The 20,444-nt window shown below is 37.7% G+C and overlaps 1 protein-coding gene across 6 annotated transcripts in view; it reads left to right on the top strand.

Annotated features, from left to right (window-relative positions):
- AP2A2 (adaptor related protein complex 2 subunit alpha 2) overlaps positions 1 to 20,444 on the top strand; it is a 49,429-nt gene that overhangs the window by 22,012 nt on the left and 6,973 nt on the right. For 2 of the 6 annotated variants that reach the window (XM_032189429.1, XM_032189427.1), the window contains exons 3-18: positions 2,895 to 3,037; positions 3,836 to 4,029; positions 5,757 to 5,886; positions 6,864 to 6,965; positions 8,412 to 8,520; positions 9,027 to 9,177; positions 9,587 to 9,755; positions 10,622 to 10,759; positions 11,890 to 12,072; positions 12,779 to 12,876; positions 13,051 to 13,282; positions 14,343 to 14,516; positions 16,335 to 16,498; positions 18,203 to 18,280; positions 19,193 to 19,275; positions 20,040 to 20,129. In XM_032189429.1, coding sequence (XP_032045320.1) covers positions 2,895 to 3,037; positions 3,836 to 4,029; positions 5,757 to 5,886; positions 6,864 to 6,965; positions 8,412 to 8,520; positions 9,027 to 9,177; positions 9,587 to 9,755; positions 10,622 to 10,759; positions 11,890 to 12,072; positions 12,779 to 12,876; positions 13,051 to 13,282; positions 14,343 to 14,516; positions 16,335 to 16,498; positions 18,203 to 18,280; positions 19,193 to 19,275; positions 20,040 to 20,129 — 2,238 coding nt within the window. The remainder of the gene's footprint in view (positions 1 to 2,894; positions 3,038 to 3,835; positions 4,030 to 5,756; positions 5,887 to 6,863; positions 6,966 to 8,411; positions 8,521 to 9,026; positions 9,178 to 9,586; positions 9,756 to 10,621; positions 10,760 to 11,889; positions 12,073 to 12,778; positions 12,877 to 13,050; positions 13,283 to 14,342; positions 14,517 to 16,334; positions 16,499 to 18,202; positions 18,281 to 19,192; positions 19,276 to 20,039; positions 20,130 to 20,444) is intronic. The other 4 variants (XM_032189431.1, XM_032189430.1, XM_032189428.1 and 1 more) reach the window with 3 other exon arrangements.

Consider the following 20,444-nt stretch of genomic DNA (forward strand, 5'->3'; position numbering starts at 1 on the left):
TCCTTCCTGTTTCTGCTGACTTGATTTGCAGTACTTGCAAATGTTCGTGGAAGCATTTAAAAATGAGCTGAGTTGAAAGAAATGATTGTGTATTGCAATAAAGATAACACAGAATGTGCAAAACTTCCTTCTGCTTTTGTTTTCAGGATGTTTGCTTGGGGCTGGGAAGGGCTGTGCTATTTTTGCATGGACTTCAGCAAGATGACTTGTTAGTGATGTTTAAAATAGAGCCTTTAAACTCAGTAAATGCCACATGGGTGGAGAGGAATTGAACAGTTAAAATTTCAGTAAGAACCTCAAGCAAAGGCTTCTTCAAAACACAGTTGAATTTACATGAATGTAGTGAGACCTTTGGCTGCGATGATCTTTTTTTGAATTGCACAGCTAATTAAATGGCATTTAAATAAAAGGGGGGGTGGTAGTAGATGGAAATAACATATTGGGGACTAATAAAGCTTTAAAGAGAGATCTAATGTCTGTTACTTGGCTTAATTTAAGCTTTCCTCTTAATCATAACTTTCAGATTACCTGTGCTGTATATAAGGGACAGAGGCTTTTCAAAGTAGGCGTGAAATATTTTTTTCTTGTCTTAAGGAAAAGTGTTTCAGGTACCAATTTTACAATACTGTTCTCAGTTAGCACGTGATATAGAAGGAAGCTGCTTTTTCTTTGTCAGTAGGATGATAACATTTTGAGCCTTGACTGCAGAGCATAACTTCTATCAAAGATGCCTGAAATACCTGACAATTCAAGGCCGTTGTTAATCTGAGCTCTACCAATGCTGGTAGCTTGGAAGAATATAACTCTTTAAATACCTGAATCCTGAACCTGAAAAAAAAGAATTGCCAAATCACGACAAATACTTTGTTGTGAAAGCCTGTCCAGTTCTGAGCATGCATACTTTCCTCTACTTGTGTTTTTCATTTAAACAATTGGATTGCAGTGTTCTATGCTCCCTCCTCCTTTGTGATCTCAAAAGGCAACAGCAGAGCCGTTTGGTAAAATTAGAGAATGGGTTTTATACCTGCAACTTCTGCGTAATGCTGCGCTAACAGGAAGCAACAATTGAGTCTTGGACTCGGTCTTGCAGGCTCAGGTTTCTTCCACTTATGGTAAAGTAGATATGAAGCTACTTTCTGACACCTTTTGGTCTATCTGTATCTCTGAGAGAAGTAACTAGTGATAGGAATGCTATTAAATACCATAGCAAGTCCTCAATTACATAGATCTCAGCCACTAGGGGATCAGAGGCTTAAATGGGTTCAGGGTGTTTAGTGTCCCCTTCTGTGAATCATAATTGTATCTGGTAATGGGATCCAGCATCACCTGTTCCTTAAATCATTCACCTGGAAACAGTTGGTTTGTCACTAGCTGGCATGTGCTTATCACGAAGTAATATAAAGCCCCTCTGGCTTATGCATTGATTCTTTCTTTCCCTTTCAGATCTCTTACAGAATACAAATTGAAAACCTAATACTGAGAGCCTGTAGAAACCTTTCTTATGGTAGCAGCTGAAAAATGTTTAAAAGTTAAAGTTGTCACTCTGCCTTTGTGTGTGTGTGTATATATATCTAATATATTCTGTCTTTCATAAGTAGGATGTCTTTGATTTATACGGTTCTTTTCCTTTACAATAATGCAGTGGGAGGAGGTTTCGGCTGTTGAGTACCCTCTTATCAGGAAAATAATATAATATGAAGTATTCCTTCCCCAGGTTGCAAATGTAGAAAGCTTTATTCTGCTGCTTAAGCTGTAGTTTGATAGCAACAGTGAATAGACGTACATGGCTGGGTATGTTTTTCCCTTGGGCCATACTATTTCCGAAGAAGGAAATAAATGTGTTTTTTTTTCTTAATCTGGATATCTTGTTCTGTTATGTCTAATGTTAATTCGGGTATCTAGTAAAGCAAACAGGCCAGGATTCATTTGGCTGCTGACTCAGCAGCAAAATAGCCTTATGGCAGCAAACTGTATGTGTGACTCAAAGAAAACATGATTTGGGCCAGTTTTCTGCAGAGCTGGCTGCAGTGAGAGGTTCCTGACAGGATCCAGTATGGCAGGACTTCATTACTATGAGTATCTTAGGTAACGCTGCTCCCTGTGTTTAAGGGAGATGTGATGTGCTAGATTCCACAATATGGACATAAAGGCAGCTTTTCTCTGCTTAGCATAAAAATAGCTTCAAGCTTCAAAAAGCTTATTTTTATTCATAACTGGTACATTGTCATTAAAAAAGGAAGCAACCCAAATCCTGTAAGATCAACTGCTGTCTAAAGACTAGGATTTGAAGGGTACCTCCATCCATATTAAAACTGCAATTTTATGCTTACATTTTGTTTCTCTTTTAAAATGAATCTAAATAATAATAAAAAAAAAATCCTAGCTGTCATGTATGTAGGAAAACATTGGTGGTGTTTTTTGCACAAAATGATGTAAAGAGTTTTAGTCCCAGTTAGGTCAGAGGTGTGGATCTCTTGCATTTTTTTTCAAAGTAGAGTGAACAAGAGCTCAAATAACAACTTAAAATGTGAAATTTAAGTACTGCAACAATTTTAATTCTTACCTTTCTGCTGAAATTGTGGAAATAGTGATTTGCCTCTATTGTACACTTGCACGTGGTCATATATGTTGCATATGGGACTGTACATCTGAGATTGTAAAACTCAACAGTACATTAAATTTTCATTTATTGTTCACTGAATGCCAATGCATTTTCTATTTTGTAGTGTAATGGATCGTGAATCAAATGCCAATCTTCATTGCTAGGTACACCTATGTCTTCTTACTGTGTTTAAGATACATGATATTACAGTAGAACCCTCCCGCTGGCTGGGAGGGAAAGCACGTATAGGAACGACGCAGACTTAATTGCTTTTTGTTTCCTTGCTTTCTAGGAGACAAGGCTCTGGATGGTTACAGTAAGAAAAAATATGTCTGCAAGCTGCTTTTCATCTTTCTCTTGGGGCATGACATTGACTTTGGTCACATGGAGGCTGTTAACCTGCTCAGTTCCAATAGATACACAGAAAAGCAAATTGTGAGTAACTCCATCCCTGCAAAAGATAAACCATTTTAACAGTCTGCTTCAGCTGTAGAGCCTGCAAAACAATTTTCCTCCCTCTCTCAAATGAAAGCCTTGTTTTGAATCTAGCAGTGATTTTAAAAATGTAAACACCTTTGTGCACAAGGAATCTTGCTTTATTAAGTGACTTGAGAGGTGTTGCTGTATGGTCTAAATAAATTCCACTAATTATAACAGCTAAAATATGTACTCTGTAAGGTTATTACTCCTGCTAGGTAACTGCCTTGAGTCTTGCAAGCAGGTAGAAATAGAGACTTCAGAGAAACATTAGCTACTGATAACAAACTATAATGCAAGTATGAGTTCCAGTGCAAGTACTATGTACTGGCTAGCTGTACAATATGTGAATCAGAATAGGCAAGTAACCTTTATTTTTCAGAATCTCTTTACATTTTCATAGGCAAGGTCATATTTATCACACAAGTGTCGCTTCCTAGAGTCTAAACAATAAGCCAAATTCTTCATTTGCATACAATTCAAGTATCCCTTTCATCCAAAATAATCTTTTGAGTATGTGCTGAAAGAGATTGATAGGCCTTGAGCCATCTTTCTCTAAAACATGATAAATTACAGAAACATTCAACTAATTAATCCACACGTCATCTTTCTAGCCTTCACTCTGGTGTCTGAATATCTTTCTGCACATACATTTGGTATTGCACAAGAACTATATGTCTCAAAGTATTAGTTGTGGCATTAAAAGAGAACATAACACGTCAGCTAAAATTAATTTTCCTTTTTCCTGAAACGCAGGGATATCTCTTCATCTCCGTACTAGTGAACTCCAACAGTGAGCTGATTCGCTTAATAAACAACGCGATCAAGAATGATCTGGCAAGCCGCAACCCCACCTTCATGGGGCTAGCTCTGCATTGTATTGCTAACGTGGGTAGCCGGGAGATGGCAGAAGCATTTGCTGGAGAAATTCCAAAAATACTTGTAGCTGGGTAGGTATGATGTGCCTCCTTCAAACAAAACACCAGTAAACCTTTTCAGTGACTCACTTCAACAGAAGTGGCTGAACCCATGCTTTGAGCTACTGTGCTTGCAGTACAGATAGTGACAGTCTCCAATAACTGCAGATATTCTGGTATACCTGAGCATGGAATTCCTTGTATAAGTCTAGAAATACAACATGGGAAATTAAGAATATGTCAACATCTTGTATAGGCTTTGTGTAGCAAACAATTTTTTGTTCTATATACATGTGTGGTAGTGAATGCCTCTGAAATGTCTGTTTTACTTCCCTTACCTGTCTTGAAGGAAAGAGAAATAAATGTACCTAAATAGAGGTTTAAACTATAAATCCTGTTATAAAAGCTTTTAAAAATATTCTTGACATTATAAGGCATGTGAGAATATTCTGTGGAGTGACAGTTCTTGCCTCTTCCGTTGACCATGTGAACAGCAGTTCCAGTAAGTATCAAGTAGTCACAGCCAAATCTCTAACTTTCTCTTTTTGTTGATAGGAAGTCTCTGAACAGACTAGGTAAATGTCTGGAAGTGTAGTTAACTAAACCTATAATAAAGCTTGTGATTGCAGGGTTATTTTTGTTTTGAAACTTATTTTGAAGATGCGTTCTGGGGCCCAGGCAGGCTTGCTGCTGTCCTGTCCTATTGTGTCTTTGCCAGGGTGCTGTTCCCCATGCAGCATAGCAGAGAGAACACTAGTGATGAGTCACAGATTTAATAAGCTACCCTTAAGTTCCAAAAATTTCATATAGGGTCATCAGTCAGAGCACAGCATCTTCAGTTCAGGCTTGTTTGAACTTTTGATTTTTTTATGTTCTGAGATCAGTCTTCAGGGCCTTGAAGAAGTTTGAGGCGAGGGTTTTGGCTGTGGCGGGGGGGATGTGTTTGGGTTTTGGTTTTGAACTGTGATCCCACATGATCTCATGAAAAATTGATTAGCTTCATAAAGAACAGGTCGACTGAACTCCTGGGGAAGTTTCTGAATATTTAACCAAGATCACACAATTTAAACTGCCTCTTAAAACTTCCAGTGCTAATGCTCCATAATTTATTTTAGCTGTTATGACAAATGCAATATATTTAAAACAAACAAACACACCACCACTAATTCCCTATTTTGTGAAAAGGAGCTCAGTGAACTGAAGTAGTAGCATGCTGCTCCTAAAATAATCAATTCCCGTGCCAGCAGTATGGATGGCTAGGTGAACAGACATGTGGGTTGTGTGCTTGGTAATAGACAGCTAACTTGCATGCTAGCTGTTGAGTAGTTAATGATTCATGTCTGACGTGCACAACCTATCAGGAGATCCAGCTGTACTCACATACGTAATGTGTTGGATCTTAACTATTTGACTTTAGTCCATTTGAAAGAAGCTTGTGCTTGTGGTACTTCAGTGAGAGCTTGACCCAATTAGGAGCTCTGATGATGAACCTTCAGCTCTGATGAAAAGATATGAGATGTCTCTCTAAGTAGCAAAGGGTCATTATAGATGCTGCTAAGGATATGTAATGGTTGAAAACATATCTAGTTAAACTTACTGGCCAAATTTAACAACAAATATTGTAATGCAGGAAGAACTTATTTAGCAAACTTCTGTTGAAAAGTTGCTACCACGCTAGTGCACAGATTAGCATGGTACTATCCTGTGAGTATTGCTGCGGCTTTAATTTGGGTTTAAGATATAGTGGTTATGTCTTGCAGAGATACAATGGATAGTGTGAAGCAGAGTGCTGCCTTATGCTTGCTGCGTTTGTATAGAACTTCTCCTGACCTTGTCCCCATGGGAGACTGGACGTCCAGAGTGGTACATCTCCTCAATGACCAGCACTTGGTAAATTGACTTAGTTATGTTTCTTTGGCCTATTCTATATAGAGAATGATGCCACTTCAGCTGTTAAGTATGTTATGAATTTATTTCCTCTAGTGTTTTTCAACCAGCTGGGCTGTCGTTTACTTAAGGCTTGCATAAAGAGTTGGAAGGAAAAGTTGTTCTCTTGTTAATTGCTGTATATATTCATTTCTAATAAAGTCTTGCTTACCTTAATCTTTTCTGGAAGTAAAAGGAATGGTATGCACAAGTTCTTTATTTGGTCTGACTGTAAATTAATCCTGTGCCTTGTGATCCTAAGTCATATGTATGTATCAGCAATACTGATTGTCTTAGTATTAAACTGGGACTACAATCCAAGACCTTACTTGTTAGTGCTTGAAATTCACTGTCCTGTGGTATCCGTGTTGTCATTCTTATCCTGATGGTTCAAAAAAGCCCTATTCTTCTAGATAAGAGGTTCTGTGTTTTTTCTGTCTGTCTACTTTAGAAAGGAGTCTATTTAGACCTGTGCTTCAGCAGTAATGGAAGCAATTTAGTACTCAGTAGTATAGAACATTTGTATTTTTCAAAGCCCTCTCTTCATATTGGCCTTCCAGAATCCTCTTCTGGATGAGCTGCTGCATCTAATTTTTTTCTCATGTTTCTCTTGTGTAAGAAGACAATTTGCATCCAGCCTTTAGTATAGCTATCTAAATGTGATTTTAGATATACTATCCAAACATGAGACAAAGCTAAAACAAAAGTAGAATGAAATGCTCTGTACACGTGGCGGTATCATGTCGTTGAAGGTCCTATCCAGATTTAAAGACTTGTAATTTGTCTAGCTGTTTGCAAAATAAAGGGCTTTTTAATATGGGCCTTTGTCATGGGGATTAACTTTGTTTTTCTTGTATATTAAAAGTTGCTTCAAGTGGTGTTAATAAACAGCATCCTAAACTTTTATTAAAATGATTGTACTGTTTTGTTTTTCTTTTTAGGGTGTGGTTACTGCAGCTACAAGTCTGATCACCACTTTGGCACAGAAGAACCCAGAAGAGTTTAAAACTTCTGTCTCCTTGGCGGTGTCTAGATTAAGCAGAGTGAGTCCAATGATAACCCTGACAATAATTTACTGTTGCTTAGTTTACTTGGCTTTCTAGGTCAGATTAGCTTACTGCTGCTTTTTTATTCAGTTTTCTATGTCAGATTAGTTTAGTACACCATAAGCAGTTAAGATGATTCAGTTTCACTTCATACATCTGGTTTTGTTCTAAGGTTTGTTGCTTACCTGGACAGAAAACTGTTTTAGCTTGCCCAAACTTTTTTTGGTGTAGTCCTTGCTATGCTGCATGGGTGTGTAGCAAAATGGTCTCTCAGCTACTGCTATATTGAATAATCCCAATGAGACAGTTGATAACACCAATATAACACCAAGGAGTACTTGGATCAAAGGCTGGGTCTGCAAATTTCTGCATGGAACCCTTGAAAATTACAGCCTACTCTCTTAAGTTTATTTAAGGTTCTTACAAGATGAGTTGTCTTCGTATTTTCACTTTTGAGCTGCTGCTAGAATAATATTCAGAAGTATTTGATATTCTGTAAATGGGTGTAGGGAAGCAGGAGCATGGAATGCAGGGAGAGGAGCAGAGACATTTCTATACAAATGCAGTCTTCAAGTTAGTATCTCCATGCTGGAAAACATACATTACTGTGTTGTTTTATTTTAGTCTCTGGAAGGTATTCAAGACATGGGAAGATAATACTTCACACGTGTTTTAAGCCTAAGTTTATGTAGTCTTATATCCAAAATAAATTACATACAGTTCAGAGATACTTCATTTCTCTTCAAATCTGAAGATTTTGTGTAATACTTAAAAGCAAGGGAGTCCTGAGGGAAGTGCATAGCTGTTCTGTAAAGGAGCAGCAAGGATTAGTCAGGAATCTCTTCGAGCAGAGCTAATGCCGGGCTTATGCTTACCCTAGAATCAAAGGTGGAAAAGAAATCCACAAAAAGAGGTGCTCCCTCTGAAACCTAATTTATTCTTGTCACACTTCTCTCTATTCATATAAACCTCTTCTGTGAAATCTATTGGTTCTTTGCTTTGGAGTAGGAATAGTAATGAAGATGTTAGTTCAGTGTTCCATAGAGTCTTGTATTTGAAATTCAGAGTTCACCTATCAATGGTCAGTCAAGTATAACACTATTTATTTAGGCTTTCTGTTGGTGGAATCTATGAATTGCTGAATCACAGAAAGTCAAGCTTCTAGTTAAACATTTAGATGCTATGAGATGGTTGTCTTCATTCTTAAGAAAAACAAGTATGCTTTCAGGAAGAAACTCTGTCTGCTGCTGTATGATTACAGAACCTGATGGTATACTTGATAGTATAACAATTTGCACCTAATTAACCTACTTTATTAAACATTTCCAGTGACACAGTTTTGTAAGCCTCTGTCAAAGGTGACCTACAGTGTTCTTGGGGTGATGGTCTTGATTGCAAGTCACCTAACTTCAGTAGCTGAGGTGCTCTCTGCTTATTTTACAGATTGTAACTTCTGCATCAACAGATCTTCAGGACTATACATATTACTTTGTTCCTGCTCCTTGGCTATCTGTGAAACTTCTGAGGCTCTTACAGTGCTATCCACCTCCAGGTAATGCACAAATCACAACAGTGGTCATTTCTAACACAGTGCATTATCTACAAAGAGCTGTTGTGCTGTAGTGTGACTATAACTTGGAGTGCAAGCACTGTGTTGTAAGACAAGGATACAGAAGCCTGTTCTTCCGAGTATTTCAGATTGCTCTGAGCTATTATGTTTTCTTGAATTATGTTGTTTAATTTTAAAGTGTCAAACCATCTTGCAATTTGCAAATCACTTGCAACAGCTGTTTTAAGCATACGTTAATGCTATCAACTATATTATAGCCTTGAAATATATTCCAGTGCAGATTGTGTTTGGATTTTGCTCTTACTTAAGTTAAAGTGTGGTTTAGACTTCCTGCTAACTGTACACTGTGGTTGGGGGTGGAGCAGATGAACTATTTAATGTACCAGAATATTTCAGTTTAATCTCTGCATTTAGCAAGGTGGAAGGCCTAAGATAGGAATTAGGGTGTTGAGCAAAGTGAAGTTGTCCAACGGCTTGTTCTTCTCCAGAAGACCCTGCGGTACGTGGTCGTCTCACAGAATGCCTGGAAACTATTCTTAACAAAGCACAGGAGCCACCAAAGTCAAAGAAAGTACAACACTCAAATGCGAAGAATGCTGTGCTGTTTGAGGCGATAAGTTTAATTATACATCATGACAGGTAAGCTGTGAAAACAATTGTATTGCAACAGGATTTGTCGAAATGAAAAGCCAAGGCTTTTCACTGAACAGATTTTTACTAGCTGGGGGGAAACAGAATATGAAGTTGCTTGCTAGGTTGGAACACAACCACAGCAATGGGTTTGAACATTAAAGAATGGTGTCACTGTCAGAATATTTTTTATTTATTTATTTCTTGCTTTTTGGGGGGTATTTTGTATTGAGCCCACCACTTAAAGCCATTGGCAAAGATTTGCTCACAGTATCTGAATTTTCATTTCACCAGCAGAACATTCTAGCAGACACCACCTGAGGCACTTTAAGAAATTTGCACTGCAGAAATATTCTGTATTTGATGTACTCGAATCTGTTGCTTTTAACCCTTTCACTTTCTCTCCTGTTCTGTGCAGTGAGCCAAATCTACTAGTCCGTGCCTGTAACCAGCTAGGTCAGTTCTTGCAGCACCGAGAAACTAATTTGCGTTACCTAGCACTGGAAAGCATGTGCACGCTTGCCAGCTCTGAATTCTCACATGAGGCTGTGAAAACACACATAGAAACTGTTATCAATGCATTAAAGGTAAATATTAAGTGTGCAGTCTGTTCTGAGTCTCTTCTCCCATTCCCATGTCCCATCCCTCACCTTCCCCCCAAACTTCTCCCCTCCCTCCAAGCTCCCCATCCCTGGTTAGGCTAAGTTATACTCTGGGACCAAAGGAGTTATTTTCCTTAATCATGATGTGATGGCAACAGTAGAGGTCAGCTTTAGTTTATTTCTGCAACTTATAAGTGAATCTTTTATTTGTACCTGTGGCCCCTGTAACAGTATGGTACCCTCCTCAACCTGTAGAGTGAAGCTGAAATGGTGAAATACAAGATGGAGAATGCCGAGGAAGACCTTGTCCTGATACTCTCTTGCTGGTATCAGACATTTTACCTTCACTGCAGTAGCTGATGGGGAGCAGTGAAGTAGATCAGCTTCCACTGTAGCATGTGCCGTTTTCCAAAAGCTGAGAAACCAGAAAGACAAATTCTTAGGTCAAGTTTATGTGATGAAAAAGCAGAAACCAAGAGGAAGACAGTTTTTCTTTTACATTTAGTTGCACAGTTAAGTGTTTACACGTATTGTTTCCTTCCAAGCTCATACTGTAGCATGTTAATATGTTTGTCTAACCTTAAAATAAGTGTCTGTTTCAGCTGGGCTTCTGTTGATTTGAGGCAAGTTCAAAATTAAACCTGATGATACAATTTGGCAATCTCAGCCAATTATTAGTTAAATTGTGGCCAATGGTGACAGTTACGTGGTGCAATCTCATTCATAGAACTTCATTGTGCATATGAAAAATTATTAAAATTGAATTTTACTGAGTTTTATGTCTACAGTAAGTTGCAAGTTTTCTAAATAAAGGTGAGATCTTTTGACCCCTTGCTTTTGTCTTTTTGCAGACTGAAAGAGATGTGAGCGTACGACAAAGAGCTGTAGATCTCCTGTATGCAATGTGTGACCGAAGCAATGCCCAACAGATTGTGGCTGAAATGCTGAATTATTTGGAGACTGCTGATTATTCCATTAGAGAAGAAATTGTGAGATTTTTGTAATTCCTTATTTCATAGCTGGCTTTGGTACCATATATATCACTTATTAATTGGGGTACTGTTTGTTGTAGAGATTTTTGACAGTGGTTTAAGAAAAAACAAAACAAAACACAAAAGCTGTAGTCTAATATCAAAGAATATTCTTCCATTAGGTTAAACTAATGGAGGAGGGGAGAAAAACACTTGAAAATAAGGAATTCTAAAAGCTACTCTCAGTTACAGGGCATTGTATATAGTGAAGTGAATTTTATCAGTGCTTGAGGAAATACAATCTGTAGGTCTGAGAGTTATGTACTTCTCAAGTCAACTGTCTAATAGCTTCAAAAACTAGTGTTTTATCTACTTATTCGTAGACAGAACTTCACACTTTGTATGCTCTGAGGATGCTATTTCAGCCTAAGGATTCCCCATAACAATGCCTTATGATCAGCTAAAAGGGAGGCACGATGTCAGTCTCCTTCATCCCAGCAGAAGAAAAAGTGCAAAAGGCAAAATACCCAATTAATGGCATTCCTTGAATGGTAGCCAAAATCTATGCTTACAGTAATTATTTAGTTTTACTAAGTATTAAATTTTCTTGATCAGAGGAATGAACAGAAAATACGATGTTAGTTGTTTTACTTTTTGTGCTTTCTTGTTGATGTTGGCGATCTATCCTGACTTAGAAGTCAAAAGTGAATTTCATCCTGTTAATTTACTACTCCTAAAAGAATATGCCACTACAAATATAAATGAGACCAAGTTATGTGGACATCTCTTTGTATGCAAATTGTTTTCTTCAGGATATAGGAATCTGAGACGTGGAAGAGGCAGCTGGCCTGTGCCTACCTTGAGTGTCCAATTTTTTTTTTCACAGGTCTTCAATTTCTCAATTAGCGTAGCATATTCAGATGTGTTACTAGGAAAGTATTAAGTACCTGGCAGCTGGTGTGTTCTGACACCAAATCTCAATATTGGTCTTTAGCCTTTGCTGTGGTGCAAGTTAGCTAGCAGATGCATCTGAAACTGAAGCTTTTGGGCTACCGTATGGTATCACTGGGTGTATATAAAAGTGAATCTTGATATCAAGGTTATAGTAGAAGTTAGTCAACCTTCTTAATTCTCTTATGTGTATACAGGTACTGAAAGTTGCAATTCTAGCTGAGAAGTATGCAGTGGATTATACCTGGTATGTGGATACAATATTGAATCTGATTCGCATTGCCGGTGACTATGTCAGTGAAGAAGTATGGTACCGAGTTATTCAGATTGTCATCAACCGAGATGATGTTCAAGGGTATGCAGCAAAGACCGTTTTTGAGGTGAGAATAACTGGAGCGATTAGTAAGGAAACTATATTACCTGGAAAATAATCAAAATGTAGTAAAAATAGAAACCTTTTACATTTTTTCCCCCAAATTTTCTGGATACAAGAAACCAAAACACTCAGTAATAATGTAGCAATCCTTCTGGAAGTATGTAACCATTCCTTCTGTTCAGGATCTGATAGAACTGGAATTTGAACTATTAAAGGAGAACACTTTCAAATATCTGGCCTTGTTGCTCTGACTTTACTTGGGTTGTTTGTATGGGCTTTCTACTTTCTTGTTGTTGTTCCCTTTCCTAGATGTTTATGCTGATTTTTCACTACTCATCCCTGCTATGTGCTTCTTCATGCTCAAAAGGGGCAATATCTATATCTTGGGCAACTTCAGCACATTCCTGCAAGACTTAATCTAAGTGTATTAACAGCCTTCTGATTCTTCCAAGAATGTCAGGGGAAATCTAAGCAGTTGTGGTTGTCCACAAAAGTCGCCAGTCGCCACTCCTAGGCCAGTAATGCTTAGAGATTCTTCTGTAAAATCGTGCCACCTGTTGTGCTTTTCTCATAACTGGTTCTGTAGTGCCTTGACCTGTGATCTGCTCTTCTAGGAAAGTAGAGTTGGAAACTAGACAAGGGAGTGACAGATGGAAAAAGATCTTTTTTTGAAACACTGCAGGTCAGTAGCTATTCATGTGTTCTTACAGGCCCTTCAAGCTCCAGCATGCCATGAGAATCTTGTGAAAGTAGGTGGCTACATCTTGGGAGAATTTGGAAATCTGATAGCAGGTGATCCAAGATCAAGGTAAAACACCTTTTAAAATATTTCATTGAAGTAGCAATACTTCTTTTGGGAAGAAACCATCTGTTTAATGTTTGTAAAAGCCAGTTAACAAATGAGTCAGCTCTTGATAGTAATGACATTGTAATTATCCTGTCAAAAGAAACCTAACTAATTATTTTTCTTCCTATTTTTCAGTCCCCTTATCCAATTCAACTTGCTACATTCCAAGTTTCATCTGTGCAGTGTTCCTACCCGAGCTCTGCTTCTGTCTACCTACATCAAGTTTGTGAACCTGTTTCCAGAAATCAAAACTACAATTCAAGATGTATTGCGCAGTGACAGTCAGCTAAAGAATGCAGATGTTGAGCTGCAGCAGAGAGCTGTTGAGTATTTGAGGCTCAGTACTATTGCCAGTACTGATATATTGGTAAGTACAGAAACTTTATTACGCATAACTCTAGCTGTTTCTTCTGTCAATAAGTAAACTTCACTAAACTGTAGCTGATGGATCAGAAATCTTAATGCAAAGGTCAGGACGTAGCATGGGTGCTGATCATTTTTACTGTGCCTAATTCAGCCACAGCCCTCTTGAATTTAGAGCTAAAGCCAAAGTTGTTACTTCTTTAGACAAATGACCATTTGTATTTTAATATAGCATTCTAGGTTGTCAGAGATTTGATAAGTGTTTCAAAGATGTACATATTGGATCAAGTCTTCCAACTCTCAGATGTGGAAACTTTTTTCCACTTCCGTTCCTCCACTCACTGGTCCAGTGTCTTGATGTCCTTTAGCTTTGCAATTATTGAAAAGTTAATGGCAGCTCTAAGGGTGAGCAAAAGGAAGTAACGCAGCTAAAAGAACTGTTTGACAAAGGGCATACATGACTTGAGACTAAACAGAATAATAAGTCCTCACTTAATCCTAAGCTTTTTTGATGCTTATGCTAAACTGATGCAGACTTCTCTGAAGATGTGTGAAACCTGCTTATTTCCTGGTGGGCAGGAAACTTGTAGTTTTCTGTGCATTTTTTTTTTTTTTTTTTTTGGTCTCTAAAGTTTCTGAGCGTTTTAACCTTATGCTCTTGGACTTGGCCAGCACATGGTGCTCTCAGTCTTGACAGCTAATAAATGCTTAGGTCAGACTAGATTCTTGGATAACCTTCTGTGGTTTCAGTCCAGGTCTGCTATGGTCGCTTTTTTCTTTGTTGTTATCTCTTCTCACACATGCACGTTTTTTTAGTAGCACTTTACCAAACAGGTAATATATTCCTGTTCTTGTAAACAACTGCTCTTGGAGGACTTCAGAAAATTTAAAATAATTGCTCTTTAAGGCAAGTCTAATCTACCACTGTGTACCGTACTGCATAGTCACTTTCTGTGTAGGTAATTATTTTTGCTTTTGTCTGAACCTATCTTCAAAGACTGGGAAGTTGATTTAGCTTGTTCTGTAAATACAACTAATATACTTTTTTTTTTCCCCATGTTAAGGCTACAGTGCTAGAAGAAATGCCTCCCTTTCCAGAGAGGGAATCTTCTATTTTGGCTAAACTCAAGAAGAAGAAAGGTCCAGGCACAGTTACTGACCTGGAAGAGATCAAAAAGGAGAGGAGCTCTGATATGAATGGAAGTGCTGAACCTGCCTCAGTCAATGCCAGTGCTGTTGTGAGTTTATAGTTTGTTCTTATTTCACTTATTCAGAAGGTGTGAAAGTGGGGAAAGACTCATTTCCTTAAAGTGGCTTTTTAGGAATTTAAAGCTTCTTGTCTTAAATTTCAAACTATGGGTGCTTGCTATAAAGTATTGGGAAGCATACAGCTATTCCCTGCATATGCTTGGTTGCAATTTTCCTTTGAAAATCATAGCTATGCTGTAAATGAGGCAAACTGTCTGCAATTTAAACAATACGTTTAAAAACAAAACAAAACAAAAACTTTGAAAAACATTGCTTTAACCTTAGAAACAGAGACTTCCTTGCTGGTAAAGCTGCAGTGAAGGCGAGATGATAAAATCAATATACTTCAAATTCAAGTTACTCTTTTTAAAGTATCAGCTGCTTCTGCTTTGTCTAACTTACCTACTTCTGCATTGTGTTTTTGGGTTACTGTTGTTCTTTACTAGAAGTGTACAATGCTTGCATTGATTTAAGGACATCCAAGTTGTGTTGTTTAGTCAACAGTACTATTAGAGTTCAGTTATGGTGGGCAGGGCCAGAGTCTTATTTCTTCTGAGCTGAAACTTCTCATTTTAAAGTCAGTTAATGCTGCTTGGACAAATTATTCCCATAACATAATACTTGATGCTGTTCTAATTGACAAGCATAACTTGTAAATGCAGTTGAGATGCAGTAGTATTTTAGCATGTTCCCTTCCAGTTGCCTTAAAACTTTATTCTTTAATCACTGCAGTATGTTAGAGTGCATGTTCCAAATGCAGCATGTTTTAATGGACAGAAATACCTTTCCAGCAGAAGAGATGCCAAACTTTGCATGCCAAATTGACTGAGGTGTCTGATAGATAAAAGTTTATTATGTCTTATGAGCTTCACTTTCAGGTGCAGCAATGTAAGAAATTCTGCTAAGTTACCTTCAGCACTGGTTTGGATATGACCTCCGTCATAGATGCCAAGAATATGTTCTGAATTGGAGTTCAGCTCCTTGGTTTTTGAGTTTTCTTATTAACTGATTTCTGAGAAAAACAAATAGCCAGGGAATTTCTGGTTATCCTGCATCTAATTTATTTTTTGGAGTATATGATAACTTTTGAGTTGGTTTGTATTTGAATTGAGTCTGAAATTTTTGTTCTTTTATCTCATGGTTTACATCTTCAGCATGTCTGTTGTATTTTAAGATGCTAAAATCTAATGCATGAATGCTTCATTTAACAATCTGTGCTTTGTTCTTGCACATGACCTGGGCACATATTAATGGTGCATGATTCTGTGTCCTGGTTACTTGACCTGTTCATTTTGAGCATTTTTTTTCTTTAAAATCTCACCTGTGCTTTTAGTGTTTGCAGCTTGAACTAACTACAGACCCTGCTTTTTTGCTAGCTAGGTTTTGCATTGTTTCTAAGTTTTGCCAAGCTTCAAAAACTGAGGACTAAAAAATGGTCAATTTAAGTAAAAGTCACTGCCTTTATTGCTGGATTCTTCATGAATGAAAAGCAATACCTTAAAATTTTATTCCCTATGGTACTTAATTTCTCTTGGTTTTCACAGAACCATATTGCAGATACAAGTTTTTTTTATATACAAAGCTATTAGATGGATATAGCTGTATTCAAAGAAAAAAAGAAAGCCACATCTGTAAATGACTTTAAATTGAAGCACAAGGGGATAACTACATTCATGAAGCCTTCTGCTGTCTGTTCCGTTCTTTATTTGAGGAGGGGAGGGGCATTTTGCCATAGCTTAGTTGTCTATGCAAAAAAGTCACCTGTAGTCTTGCTGTAGATTAACGCCAAAGTATCTTGTCTTCCGTAGTCTACTCCTTCTCCATCTGCGGATCTGCTGGGTCTGGGTGCAGCCCCTCTCACCAATTCAGCTCCCCCACCTTCCTCTAGTGGTAGCCTCCTGGTGGATGTATTTTCAGATTCAGCTTCTGCTGTTGCACCTCTTGCTCCTGGTTCTGACGACAACTTTGCGAGGTAATTATGTCACCCTGCAAGGTATCTGAGAAAGCATTTGTCTGCTGAAACAGGACTAGAGACAAGAAATCAAACAATAACTTCTGGTTTTGTTCCAGTTTATTGAATGCATTCCTGGGTGGTAGTTGTGCAGCAAGAGAGGTATTCCTGAACTTTGTGCTGGATATGCTACCTTTAATGAATACCTCTGCTCATGGAAAATTAGTCTGTAGTTATGAGCCTGAGAATATTAGCCACGCAGTCTTGCCTAGTTTTCATGCTGGTTTTTACTTCTTTGTTAAACTAAGCTGCTTCTGCATCTCAATTATATATCTTGAATTTGGGGGATGTCTGGCCTGACATGAATATGTTTAGACTTGTCCTGTTTCCATAAAGTATTCTTGCATCTATATACTTAACGGAAAACTGATACTGGAACAATGAGTTGGTTTATATCTGGAGATACTGGTTCTCAGAATTTCAAGATATAATGAAATTGTTCTGCTACTGTCTGACAAACAGGTGTAAAAAGAAAAACAAAACAAGCTTTTCTTTTTTAAGGGGATTTGTTACAAGTATCTTCCTAATTATATTGCTAACTGTATTGTCAAGTGCAATAATTATTAATCCCTTTAAAATTAATAGCCACTGTGGCTACACTTAAATGTTATTTGGCTAAAATGTTGAAAATAGTTTAAGATCACAGTATATATTTAAAAATATGTAATTCTTTGGCCAAGGTACATGATAGTACTGTCAAAGACCAAATTTAGAATGATGTGATGACAAATTTGCAAGGTATCTTAATATAAAAGACATAATCAGTGAAACTAAACTTCCTGAACCATTGAGAGTTTTATCAAAATTTTATACTAGGCAATATACTGTTGCAGGTTTGCAGTGATTTAAGACTTGATCCTGTATTTCTCTTGAAAGTTGATAAGTGATTTAATAATACTATACAATACCAAGACTTTAAGAAACAACACAAGTTTGTTGGAGCTTTTTCTAAAAAGTTGCCTGAAAAGGGTTTTCTCTTTCTGCTGAAGAAAGCATAGCATTGCTCAACCCCTTGGTCTGTCTGTCTGTAGGTGATGAAACACTTCTCTAATTCTATTGAGAAGTTGTCTTTCATAGTTTCCTTCCACTTTTTAATGCTGTCATCACTCTTGCTTCTAATCTGTCACTTGGGTAAGCCATTCTCTGTGTGCCCGTATATTCTTGCCTACATTTTAAATACTTGTGAGTATTGTAACTGGTATACTTGTTAACTGATTGTGCAGTTGTAGTTAGAAATGCCACTAATTTGATGAGGTCTCTGCTTCAAAGTGCACATCACAGTAGCTAATATACATCTACATTTATGGTTTTGAACTAAAACTTTTCTACTGTCACAATTAACCACCCAAAAGGGTTTGGTTAAAACGTATAAACTTAAGCTACTGAACACCTTCAGCCACCTCTTGCCTTCAGGAGGAATCCCTGGTTCCTAACAATCAGGGATGGGTGGGCTGGGGGATAGAAGAGGGAGGGGGGGGGAATCACTGCCTAAAACCTTTCTAGGTGTAATGAGCTAGGGCAGCTAATTATTTTTTCATGCATTAAACTCAGCAGTGCCGTTTTTGAGGAAGGAGGTAAAAGAAGTAACTAAGCACTAAGCTGTCTTTACTAACTCCTGCTGTCTCTGTCGCTACCACCTTTCTTCCTTTGTGCTGCCTGAACTAGCCCTGACCTGGCTTCATCTGAGGTAGTTTCTGAGGAACCAGCTGATACTGTGCATGATGCTGATGAGCTTTTTCACAAGTAAGCAATAATAAAACCTTGCAAGGCTGGGCAACTTCCAGAATATAGTTACAAAGCAAAACTATAGTATACATTGAGCTAATACCAGCAAAAGCAGACAAACATGCTGTCAGACTTGTGACTAGAACACGTCTGTAGATACTGTGCATTTTATGAGATGCTTGTGAAAACACAGCTTAGAGCTGGCTTTTATGAGTCAGTGCTATCACCAAGTGCTCTAAAATAAGGCAATGACAGTTGTATATTAAGCTTTGCAACTATTCACAAAAAAAGGAAAAAAGGGTAAACTATTAAAAGTATCGATATTTGGAAGTATGTTTTAAGTGCCTTGTATGAAAAAGGCCAATGTTTGCTGACCACCTCTTCTACTTTAAGTGAAGGGTGACAGACAGAAGGACTGAAATCACTACAGAATGTGCTTCTCTCAAAATGACTGAAAAAAATACAGCTCCCAAGTCAACATGTACGTGATACAGAACTGATAAAAACAAGGGAACTCTTTTTTTCTTTCAGGTTGAAACAGTCAAAGCTTCCAACTTTTGAATTCTGCGCCAGCCTAATGAATTTCAGAAGTTGTCAAGAATATGAATAAGAAAAATCCTAGTCTGTTGCCTGGTCCTTAATAGTGTGTGTGTGTGTGTGTGTGTAGCATATTGTGGCTTCCTTTGTAGTTTCTCAGGCATCCTATCAGATAGAAATTTCAGTTATTTTAGTGTCCTGCAAGTGGTGATTTAGGTTGTAAAATGGATTTGTCTCTTTTTAACTGCAGTTTTCTGCAAAAGCCTCTCTCGCAGACTGATGCCCTCTAGGTTAACAACAATCTTCATCCACTCTGTAAACCCTGAATTGTGTGGTTCTGAATTTTGTTTAATGTGTCTTAATTTAAAACACATTTGCCCTCTCTTCCTCTAGGTTTGTGTGTAAAAATAACGGAGTCTTATTTGAAAATCAATTGCTACAAATTGGATTGAAATCTGAATTTCGACAGAACCTGGGTAAGCTTTCAGAAAGAGTGGCTGTCCGCATTATCAACCCAAAAATCAGCACGAGGTTGAGGATAGGGCTTAGTTTTTGTGTGCTGAAGAGGGGAATGTAATTTCAGGCCTAACCTGTCTTTCTAAACCTTGCTGTTTGTGTGTCACTGGCATCTGTGTGAGTTCTTTTCTTAAACCTTTCAGTTGTTTTGGTATCTGAGATGAAATGGGAGCCTAAGTTGTTCCGAGTTCCACTTCTTACTGCCTAGTTCTAAGGCCCATACAGCCAGAGTTTTATAAAGGGACCGTTCTCCAGATTTTTTTGTATCCTATGGTAGAGCTTATGGTAATACTATGAAGCACAATATTTTTTAGACATTTTTCTCCTAATATATTAATGTACAAGATAGTGAAAGTATCTAGTGAGGAGCTTGGAATCGAGCACTGTCCAGAAATAGGATTGCTTGCTTCACCCCTTCTGCATTACTTTTGGTACTGCAGTAATCTTTTTTACAGAGATGGTAGCATTTTCCAGCAACTGGAAGATTTCATACAGGCAGTTAAATAATTAGTGGGACACAGAGGTCTCTTGGTTTGTTTTAATGTGTTATTTTATTTTGAGCTGTGAATATCTTGGTAAGATAAAGCATGTAAATTATGCTTGATTTTAAAAGTTGTTTCAAAGAAGTGTAGAAAAACAATGTATTAAATACTTGAGGCACAATAGTCCAGTATGATCACATGCGGTGTGCCTAAAACTTCTGCTGTCTTTCTTTTTTTTCTAGGACGTATGTTCATATTCTATGGTAATAAGACATCAACACAGTTCTTGAATTTTACTCCAACAGTAATCTGCTCAGATGACCTTCAGCCAAATATCCTTAAATGCAGTACCAATTGCCTGTTCTTTGGGATTTGTGTTTTATGCTACACTTAAGTGTAATAAAGCTTGCTGGATCAGGACTTCACGTCCTCAAACATGAAGTAGGAACTTGCTGATATCTTTCTAAACTTCTTATAGAAAGAACAAATTTTGAGCAGTGATGGAAGAATCTCCTTAAAGTTCTGCTTACAGAAACACCTTTTACACTTGAAATAAGGGGGTGTAATTCTGAATAAATATATAATGTAACTCGGTAGCTTTCTCCATTGTCATGAGGTAGCTGAGATATAGACATGGTATTCTTCAA

This window comes from Aythya fuligula, chromosome 5, assembly GCF_009819795.1.
Source record: "Aythya fuligula isolate bAytFul2 chromosome 5, bAytFul2.pri, whole genome shotgun sequence".
NCBI classification, from domain to species: Eukaryota; Metazoa; Chordata; class Aves; order Anseriformes; family Anatidae; genus Aythya; species Aythya fuligula.